General features: G+C 38.9%; 1 protein-coding gene across 1 annotated transcript; it reads right to left on the bottom strand.

The window, feature by feature from the left end:
* Positions 1–273: 273 nt before the first annotated feature.
* Positions 274–11,273, bottom strand: hkdc1 (hexokinase domain containing 1). The gene is made up of 18 exons (XM_017464079.3): positions 10,931–11,273; positions 9,531–9,693; positions 7,598–7,746; positions 7,094–7,213; positions 6,836–6,931; positions 6,632–6,731; positions 6,314–6,497; positions 5,829–5,984; positions 5,397–5,630; positions 4,977–5,281; positions 4,669–4,817; positions 4,402–4,521; positions 4,203–4,298; positions 3,900–3,999; positions 3,425–3,608; positions 2,430–2,585; positions 1,998–2,231; positions 274–1,807 (listed from the first exon to the last, which is right to left on the bottom strand). Exons 1-18 carry the CDS (start codon positions 10,991–10,993, stop codon positions 1,669–1,671), a joined length of 2,748 nt encoding a protein of 915 aa, XP_017319568.1. The 5' UTR covers positions 10,994–11,273; the 3' UTR covers positions 274–1,668.
* Between the last annotated feature and the right edge of the window lie 365 nt (positions 11,274–11,638).

Genomic DNA, 11,638 nt, shown 5'->3' on the forward strand with positions numbered 1-11,638 from the left:
GTGTGTGTGTGTGTGTGTGTGTGTGTGTGTGTGTGTAAGATGAATTGTGTATGTTCAGCTGTAGGCTTTTCCTCTAAGCAAAACAAATTGTTTAGTGTTAACAGGGAGGATTAACGAGTAGTTTTTCCTTTACTGCAGCTGACCTGACTGAAGTCTTATATCTTTATAATCCTACTGAAGGATTTAGTAGATAGAGCAATACATTTGTATTCACTGCACCATATGAACACAATTTGAACATAATTTGTAATAACTTTTCAACTAAAACACCAATAGAGTCAGAATATTTATATTATTTAATGTGATTTTTGATACATTGAAAGTGATTGCTGTAATAATAATAGATGATCAAACATCCTACATTTACAAAAGAAAAAAAAAGGTGAATGAAATGCTATACATAAACTGTGTTCACAACATGCTGGACAACAAAAAACCCTGATTATCGAATGATGAACAATCCTGTAAAGTTCATACACAAAGCTCTTCACCACATTCTCAAAGCAATAATGTGTAAATATACACTAACAATCAAAAGTTTAGACACACTCATTCTTTAATTGAACCCCCCCCACATTTTATAATAATAATAATAATAATAATAATAATAATAATAATAATAAAGTCATCAAAACTCTGGAATAACACGAATGGAACTATGGGAATTATGTTGTGATAAAAAATCCAAAATAAAAAAAATTCTTCAAAGTAGACCCCCTTTTTGCCTGGAGTTTCCAGAAATGTATTCTTGGCATTTTCTCAACCGATTTCTTGAGGAATTTCCCTGAGATGCTTTTTAAACAGTATTAAAGGAGTTCCCACCTACGCTGGACTCTTATCGGATGCTTTTCGGGAATATTTCATTCTATCTCATCCATTTAAATGAATCTTTTCTTGTAAATAAAATGTTAGTTTTCTAATGAAAGAAATGAATATGTTGGCACAATGACATGTTTGTCTACAAGACCGATTTCAAACATTTAATCGCACACCTTCAGATCAAAAGGTTTTTAAGATCATGAGAAACATTTCAGTCGAGTATCTCCAAACTTCTGACTGGTAGTGTGTATATATATTTTTTAAATTCACTGCACATCTTGTGGATGAGAGCCTGTTCTTGACTAGTCTAAATACACTTGTGGCATTCCAGTATACAAAGCCACTTTCCGCTCTAGATGAGCCTTATTCGTGCTATTCTCTCTGCCTGCCCATGCAAACCTGCTCACTCACATGATTGAGTGGAAGGGGGGAAGGGGGAAGAGTCAGTGTGTGACAGTAGTCAAATCAGCTGCACAGCTGACAACCTGAGATGAAATTGCAAGAAGTAGAACATAGTCTGAGTGATGATTCTGCAGACAGAGGGTTAACAGCTTCTGTTTTATATGCCCTGGTTCATACTTTGTTATTAATCATTAAAATGATACACAGCCAAAATAAATGAACAGGAATCTTCTAATCAAAGTTCTATCCAGTACTTGTAATCATATCCAACAAAACTCCTAAGATCTAGAAACCATTTTAGCTTCTTGATGAGGTCTATTTGTCTAAATTTATTATATGCAGCTGGATAGCTCCCAGGTGCCTTTGCTGTTAATTTCCAGCTACAGATGAATAACATCTCCCAGTATATAATCTGCTGGAAAAAGAATGCAATGCCCTTCAGCATGGTTATGTCTTCTTACAATACTGACGAGCCACAGCTGTAATAAGTGCTGCTCCCTTCCCACTGCCATCCTCAGACAGGACGAAATCCACCTCACACTCGGGGGCAAGTTCTTTCACTGTGTCTTTCAGAATTCTCGAGAAGCTGCAAAGAGAGAACGAAGACATTTCTAACACACACGATTGAAGGGCCTTGAAAACCAAAAACTAAGCCAGGTTTTAAATCACAGGCCATGATGATTGCCCAAGTAGCTGAATCAGGTGTACAGAAAAAAAAAAAAAAAAAAAAAAAAAAAAACTATGCAGTGACTGATATTTTCCAACACTTCACTCACTGTGGATGGAGTTTGTAAAGCGTGCCATCCACCCCCACAGTGATATCCAGATGGTCCAGTCCTCGGTTCTCCCTGATTTTGTCCACAATAGCGGCCATTCCTGCGCCGCAAAGCTGTGCAGCTCGGTGTGACACAACACCACACACTTCCTTAACGATGATACTGTCATTGCACGTGCTGTTCAGACCCAAATTCTGCAGAATAGTTCTGACTTGCAGTAGCGCCAGCCGGTCACTAGAGGAGGCCATCAACAGATTACAGAACAGAATATAGTATCAAAATAACCATGACAACACTGGATCTGTAACTAAGTACATAAAATGTCTGAGACATCTGATTAAGCTAAGAGAGATTCTTCTCACTCTGGTTATAACTGGAACAGCAGTTTAATATATCTAGTCTGTATGACTACAGTTATCTCAGAAAGTGTACCTTTCAATCTGTGAGAGAAACTTGGTTTCAAAGATGCCTCTTGTCTTAAGACACTCTGTAATGTGGCCACGAAACAAAAGACCCCGTTTGGTGAGATCTATGAGAATCTGCCTGACAATTTCTCCCAGGTACATTCCACTGGTCATCTTCTCAAACCTGTGTACACAAAATAACATGTTCAAGCTCACAGAGTGCTCCACGGGCTCAATTTCCCATTTGCTATATTTTCCAGAAAGAGAGTTTATTCAGTATCTGCAGTAAAATGGAGACAACATCAACAGCTTCCAAACCAGCATGTAAATAATATAGGCTCCCACAAGTGTGTGATACAAGCACTGCAACAAGTCTGAGAGGGCCAGTACTCTTATGATACAGTGCCCTCGTGTGGACAAACACTAAACAATCACTTACCACCACAAATTAGGTACGCTATATGGCCAAAAGTTTGTGGACACCTGACCATCACAGCCATTCGTGGGTGTTCCCCAAACTGTTGCCACAAAGTTAGAATCACACATTTGTCTAGAATTTTGTATGCATCAGCATTATGCCCCTGTGCACAAAACGAGGTCCGTAAAACATGGTTTGCCAAGGTTGACATGGAAGAACACGAGAACCCTGACCTCATCCCCACTGAACATCTTTGGGATGAATTAGAATGCTGACTAGATGTCAGACCTCCTCATCACCAACATCAGTGCCATCACAAATGCTCTTGTGGCTGAATGTGCTCCAATCCACAGCCACTCTTATTATAGGAGGTTATTATAACAGGAAAGGGAGATTCAATTGTGTGTTTAAATTGGGTGTGATTGTCGGGTGTCCACATACTTTTAGCCGTATTGTGTATGTTTACAAAAATTTTTTTTCAGAAATGAATAGAATTGAAAGTATTGATTTTATTTCTTATAATGAATTGGCCCAATTGATATCATAAAGGTATAGATAACATAAATATCAAATGTGGATGAATAAGCCATCATGGCCAGTCATACCTCTGTTTTCCTACATTGAGGGAGCCGCTGTCCACCTCCCGATCAAACCGTGTCCGGATATCCTCAATGTTGTCGTTATCCCCAAAACCACCCCACTCAGTGTTCACACACATGTGCCCCTCATCCCCATCCACTGTTTCAATGTTCTTCATGTGTTCCATGTAGCAAACATTGCTGCCGGTTCCTGTATGTTCAAGGAAAACCCAGATAAAATTCAAGAAGTGTTTTAGATATTTTTTGTAGCATACTCCTCCAAGAGCCTCCAAGAGCATGGTTTCTTATGTCCATATGATGTGATAAAATCTTCTGTTTGATATTAACATAACTGTGTAAATTTTGCCTTGTGCCTGCATGACTATAAAAAATTAGGCTTCATTATGAACATTAAGAGCTGTTATTCACTGACATAAGATTAAAGTAGGGCACGAGAAAGTACATCTCATATGTTTTTGACAGGAGGAAATAAAAACTATACCAGCAATTAGTCCAATTTCACAATTAGGATCTTCATATGCACACGTCATCATCGTGCCAACCGTATCGTTTACCACAGCAACAATATCAAGGTCAAATTCCTACAGGGACAGGATATGACAAGAAGAATTACTCACTTACTCTGTGCAATGGTTTTACAGATAAGGATAGAAATGAACATATTATATTTTATACATACATACATACATACACATTGTATATATATATATATATATATATATATATATATATATATATATATATATATATATATATAGTGTACAAATTTCACATTGTGTCTTACATTTCGTCTCTTAATGGCCTCTCTCAACATGTCCACCACATCATTCCCCTCACAATGAGTAGCTTTGAAGCCTTTTGTCCAGCTCACCAAGATTCCCTAAAAATATAGATTTTTTTTTACTGGTAATGATTACAGGTATGTTTTCATAGTTGAGATGAAGTTGTTAAATCTACATTAAGCCTTTGATAAACTCTGTTACCTTATCAATTCCATTCTGTCTGCATGGAAATGAGAAGGTGAAGCCAAGAGGCAGACAGGTGTTTTTCATCCCCATGTAGTCCAGGAAATCTGAGATACAATGCACTATGTGATCAAAGAGCTGAAAGAAAACAGAACATGCATTAGCTAGAGCTTAATGTGGATTAACCATAACTTTTATTATTATGGCAAACTAATTCCTATTAATGTCATTTGAAAGAGCGTATGCATGAGCTGATCACCAGCAAAAGAAGACATAAATTTGCACCTCCTCTCCAGTGCCCTGCATGATTTCTAGTGGGATGGCATAGATCTTGTTATACATGCGGACAGATTTGCGAATTCCAGTACGGATCTTCACCACCAACACTCTGAAGTTTGTTCCACCCAGGTCCAAGGCCAGGAATTTTCCTCTCTCTGGGGTAGGACCACCAGTAATGAAATAAATCAGTACACAAATTGTCCATTTTAAACACTCTTATAGCCACTGTAAATGCTACAGCCGGGATTATCAAATGGTAGGGCCGTGTCCGCCTTCCTTAGCTAGCTTTCTTGATTTATTTATTGATTTTTTACCTGTGCCATCTGGAGTCCTGTAAACATACGAGGGCAGCATTTTGACGGAGGCAGATCCATGAGAGTCCTTTCTGAGACCACGCTCCAACTCAACTCGCATCTTATCTTTAACCTGTTGGAGTTGTGTGTGGCTAAGGGTAAATTCTGCTAGTGTGTTGTCAATCTCTTTGCGCTGTGATGCTAGGCGTTGAGCAACTGCAGTCACCATGGCTGCCCCTTTACCACTGCCACTCTCCGACAACACAAAACGGACATGGCATTCAGGCACCAGGCGTCGTACTACTTTATGGAGCCTCTTTGCATACCTGCAAAATTCATTGACAATATAGAGACCAACATACTGTGAGTACTAGCCACGCTTCTTGAGGCAGGTTTATTTGTTTGAAATGACAACTGCAAGGAGCAATCAAGTTATCATACTGGGGATGAATGCGGTAAACTGTTCCATCCACTCCAACTGTGGTCCTTAGTGTCTTTAGCTTCTTGTTCTCCCGGATGCGTGTGAGGATGGCAGCCAGCGTAGCAGCGCACAGGTTAGCTGACCTGAAGGACACAATGGTGCAAACATGCTGGACAGCAATGCAGTCGTCCTCTGTAGGACTGAGACCTAGCTCTGTAAGGATGTCCTTAGTGTTCTTCAGCCCGTCTTTGTACCTGGAAGCAGAAACCAGGTAAAAATAACTAAAAACTACATACATCATCATGAAAACGAAAAAATCCTTATTAACTGGTTTTAATGAATGAATCACGTATAGGTTAGCAGAGATTCAGGTTAGCTGAATTCTTATAGAAGAAACATAGTGCCAAGTAGGGCAACAAGTTTGAAAAAAAAAATCTTAGCAAACAACCTACTCTTCTATCATGCAGACGTGCTTAGTTTGAAACCTCCCTTTAGTGCGAAGAGCATCTGAGACTTTTCCTTTAAAAAGCAGGCCACGTTTAGCCATTTTCAACAGGATAAGCCTCACCAGTTCTCCCATGTGCATCCCACTCACCATCTTCTCAAACCTAAAGGAGACATGAGAATGTGAATTACTAACAAGTAGAATCTTGATTTAGAGACTTTTGAAGGAGGCTCAATATTCCCAGATTTGTGTGAACACCACAAAATGTTTGAATCTAGAATTAATCATTAACCTGCCTCTACTTTTTCCAAGGGCAGGGAAAACAGCGATTTTGAAGAAACTATGGAGCAAATTGTAGCTAGTGACATTCTAAGTGAAAAAACTATGCAAGTCTTCTATTTCCGCTTTTGTTTACCGACTGCTGCTACTAAAATGAATATTTATTCAGCCTGATAAATCAATTCATTATTTCATTAGTTAATAAAACCTCACAGTTGTTTTCCAGGGTTGATGGAGGCTGCATCAATTTCCTGGTCAAAACTTGTAATGAAATCATCAAGCGCCCCATCATCTCCAAACGCTCCCCACTCTGTATTGATGCACATCCTGCCCTCATCTCCCTCCACGAGGTCAATGTGTCTCATCTCCTCCATGTAGCATGCGTTAGTGCCCGTACCTAAAGCAAGACAGAAAACTGGCATCTTAACTGTATGTTTTGGTTTAACGTTTGATCACCAGATGATGATGTTACGTGATTGCTGATCAGATTGTAGTTCAGGTAATGTTCAGACATGGTCACTATGGTCTCACCTATGATGACTCCGACCTCACAATGCTGGTCATCATATCCACAAGTCATCATGGTCCCCACAGTGTCATTGACCAGCGCCAGAACATCCACATCAATTCCCTGTTTTCCCACACACACACTTTTAAAACCTTATTTTTAACGCGTTCTATAAATATCAATTTAAATATAATTATAGTATATATTTTTAAAAGTTTCTTTCATACCCCAACGTTGTTGATGGCCTGCCTCAGTAACTGTACAACGTTGGTACCTTTAACACCTCTGGCCTTGTAGTTCTTTGACCATGAGAGCAACATGCCCTACATCATTTAAAGACTGGATTAGTAATAATACGGTGACGAGATAAATGATCATAATATTGGTACGGTATAATTTTCTCATGAACTGAAATAAACAGATGTAGTTGCACTTTTTCGGGCTGCGTGACATTCCTATAGCTGCCTGCACTTTGTGCTTTGTACCTCATCAAGTTTAGACTGGAGACAGGGGAAGGAGAAGGTGAAGCCCAGTGGCTTTTTCTTCTGATTGATGTTGTTCTTCTGCATGAAGGTTTTTAAAGACTCTGCCACGTGATCAAAAAGCTGAAAGACAGATAAAGTGACGAGAACAAGGGTCAACTATTTTGGCTGGTTGGTAATAAAGATAATTACTCTGTCTAATGTCTTTATCAGTATATAATAAAATGACACCAGAAATCGTGTCAAAGAAGATTATAGGTCAGTGGTGATTCAGTTCTTAATTGGTCAACAGCATCAGTTCCTTATGGTAGGTAACATTCCTGCCAACTGCAAATTAAAAATTATACTGTAATTATAAATGCATGATGCTTAATTGCATTCGCTGAGGACTGCATTGCTATCATGCTTCGAAAACTTCTTTGTTTCAAGAAGAAAGTCTATATTTTAACTATATACTTATCACATCTTTTCAATCATTAACTGTTAAGTTTGCAATGGAGTACGCACATCCGTTCCTCTCCCATTGAGGATTTCCTCAGGAACTGGAAAAGTCTCGCTCTCCATCTGCACTTTCCTTTTCCCATCCTCAGACACCTTCACCTGCAGGACTTTGAACTTGGAACCCCCGAGATCTAGTGCCAGGAACTCACCCTTTTCTAGATGTGTCACAATCACATAACACAGATGTTTAATATAAAATACCTACCTACTACCTATAAAATCACAATTTTTAACAACCTTGTGTCCTACAGCGTATAAAATGTGATCATACTGTATAGTTTGACTGGGCTTAAGTTCTTGAATATGACATTTAACTCTTCTACAGTACTCTCCATTAATATTGGCACCCTTGGTAAATATAAGTAAAGAAAGCTGTGAAAAGTTGTTTTTATTGTTTAACCTTTTAATCTTTTGTTCAAAAAATGCACATTCAGAATACTCTGCTCACATGGATATTGCAAACAATTAAAAAACACAACACAGGTCTATATACAAAAAAAAAAATCTTTGCTAAATATAGGTGTGTAACAACTATTGGCACCCCTGTGAATTCATATGAGAAAAATATATTTGAAGTATATTCCTGTTGATATTTTACATTTCTTTAGTACACCTTGGTGACTAGGAACAGGAAATTGTTCAGCCATGACTTCCTATTTCACAGGGGTATAAATATGAAGTAATGCATAGGCCAAATTCCTTTAGTCTTTCATAACAATGGGTAAGACCAAGGAATCTAGCTGTGATGTGCTGCAAAAGGTTGTTGAGCTTCACAAAATGGGAAGTGTCTATAAGAAAATAGCAAAAGCATTGAAAATGCCCATTTCCACCATCAGGGCAATAATTAAGAAGTTCCAGTCCACTGGAAATGTTATGAATCAACCTGGAATTCGACGTGTGTCTATATTGTCTCAACGCACTGTGAAGAGGATGGTTCGATTAGACAAAAAATCTCCAAGGATCACAGCTGGAGAACTGCAGAAGTTAGTTAGGTCTTGAGGTCAGAAAGTCTCCAAAACTACAATCCGAAGTCACCTACATCACCACCAGTTGTTTGGAAGGGTTTCAAGAATAAACCTTCTACTCTCATCCAAAAACAAACTCAAGCATCTTCAGTTTGCCAGACACTACTGGAACTTCAAATGGGATCGGGTTCTATGATCAGATGAAACCAAAATAAAGCTTTTTGGTAATAAACACCAGAGGTGGTTTTGGTGCACACAGAGAGGTAGCCATATGGAAAAGTACCTCATGCCCACGGTTAAATATGGTGGTGGCTCTTTAATGTTTTGTGGCTGTTTTTCTGCAAGAGGACCTGGACATTTGGTTAGGATACATGGCATCATGGAGTCTAACAAATATCAACAGATATTAAATGAAAACCCGACTGTCTCTGCCAGAAAGCTTAAAATGCACCGTGTTGGATCTTCCAGCAGGACAATGATCCAAAACATACATCAAAATCAACACAAAAAGTTTTACTGAGCACAAAATCAAGGTCCATGTTCATCCCAGTCCCATGACTTGAAACCCATAGAAAACCTGTGGGGTGAACTGAAGAGAAGAGTCCACCAACGTGGACCGCGAAATTCGAAGGATCTGGAAAGATTCTGTATGGAGGAATAGTCTCAGATTGCTTGCCATTCTCCAACCTCATCAGGTATTATAGGAAAAGACTCAGAACTGTTATCTTGGCTAAAGTATTGAATAAAAGGGTGCCAATAATTGTTGCACACCTATATTTAACAAAGATTTTTTTTTGGATAAACCTGTGTTGTGTTTGCAATTGTTTGATATCCATGAGAGCGGAGTATTTTTGTGAATTTTTGAGCAAAAGATCAAAAAGTCAAACAATAAAGACAATTTTTCACAGCCTTCTTTGCACATATTCACCAAGGGTGCCAATATTAGTGGAGATCACCATATGTGTGACATGCACCTGAGCCATCAGGAGTGGAGCGGACGTGTGTGGGTAGCATTTTGACTGTAGCTGCTACGTTGCTCTCTTTAGACAGGCCTTTCTCCATCTCCGCACAGAATCGAGACTTAATGTTCAGGAGCTGTTCATCAGACAGACGCATGGCATATAGGAACCGGTCCACCTGTGTAAAAGGTTATAAATAAACAAATAATCTATTCAACAGGGCTGTAGGACTCGACTCTGGCGTTACAATTGAATCCAGTCATGAGACGTTTTCTGTATTGACCTGTCTCAGACCTATTTGCATTTGGACTTGGGCATTGGTATCACTAAATATGGTCTCCAGTGAGAGTTTGAAAATATGTTTATCATTTTTTTTCTGTATGCACATAGATTGACAAGAAGTAATTCTTTCTTCTAGAAATACATACATACATACACTAATCACTGGCACAATGCATGAATGAAGCCAACTAGTTAAAGTAACGGCTCTGGCTTGACTTGATCTCCACTAGTCCCGTTCTTGGACTTGGCGAGGGTGTCTTCACTACAGCCCTTAACACATTTGCAATTCCACTGTTTTGTGTTTAAACGCTTCACATTCTCTAGTCCAAATATTTTAAAATGAGATCAACAGTAACAAAAACAACTATTATTTCCATGACTCATTAACAGTGTTATTCTTTTTTTTTTGATGTTGGCACTGCTGTCTATCCCATTTCATGGTTATCTACAAAAAGTATAATACGATGAGTAATAAGAGAGTGTAAAGTCATAACGGTAGTGATTTGTAAATCGACTATAATTTTATGACATTTCAAAAGATAACATGGGTGCGCCTCTATAATGAGGATAACAAAGCCGTCAGAATGTCACAGTAACAGTAAACATATACTAATCAAACAAAGAAAAAGAAATATTTAAGATCGCAGATTGAACATAATACAGCACAATAATTGTTTTATTTGTTCCTAAGAATGTGGTGGGAAATGTAAATTGAAACTGATTCAATCTAAAATTGGCTGAGAGGGCAAGGTCCTTAGTCTACACGGGCTTGGCTGTCTTTGCACACCAGTGAGATATGAGACACATGAGGGTTAATGATTCGCCGGAGCACTATGTTTCACCATATTCACTACCAGCATCGGATGAGTGGCTCAGAAAGATTTGAGTGGCCCACAGACTGGTATGATCATACCAATGCGACCTGCTATTTGATTTATGCGAGAGAACACAAAAGCAGTTTGTAAACTGAATAAAAACCTTTCTTGTCAATTTAAAGGTAATCAAGGAACCCCAAATGCAAAAGTACAAAGATCACATATTTTCAAAAAAGCTTATAGCAATAACATTTCTAATTAGGTTAAGAGAAATCTGAATAGAATTAAAGAAGTTAGCAAGTGAGTAATAAGAAATACCTTTTTGATCTGATCCTCCTGTAGCTTGGTGAAGTAAAAAGACAACAAGTGCACGGCAAACATCGTGGCTTTTTGCAGTATCTCAATATCACACAAGTGCTTTTAAGTTTAAAATTAAAAACACAAGAAAACCCACATAAGATTGCCACAAACCCTCCCCAAAAAGTGTTTTCCTCCCAGGGCTTGTTCCTGTGCGTGTGCCTAAAGTTTACTCCTGTTGGAGCTGCTGTCCTCTGTTTTCTTCCCAAGTGTCTTATCTGTGCGTGAGATTAAAGTTTTCTGCTGTTAGAGCTGCTGTTCCCCAGAGAGAGAGTTAGGAGCTCTTCCTCTCCTGTTGTCCCCTCCCTCCTGAAGCTAAATCATTAATGGCAGTCTCCTCGCTCTTGGTCCGCCACTCTTACAGCTCTCCTAGCAATGTGCTTGGCTCTGTTCCAGTCAGGGCTTTTTCCTCTGGGGCCTGCACAGTTGGTGTTTCATGCAAACCGACCCAGCACAACAATGGTTTAAAAAGAGATCAGCCCCACACCACCCTATTTGAGCCTGTAAAAACATCCTCAAAGTGAAAAGGAAAAAGTTAGAACAAACAACTTTCAAGTCAGAACAGAGTGTTTATCTCTACTGATTCAGACTGAAGTGATCAGAGAGACAACGGTACTGTATTCTGGATCATCTTCATTGTTTGCAGATGTCCCAAGATAATTGAGAGCC

Source organism: Ictalurus punctatus, chromosome 3 (assembly GCF_001660625.3).
Source record: "Ictalurus punctatus breed USDA103 chromosome 3, Coco_2.0, whole genome shotgun sequence".
Classification (NCBI taxonomy): Eukaryota; Metazoa; Chordata; class Actinopteri; order Siluriformes; family Ictaluridae; genus Ictalurus; species Ictalurus punctatus.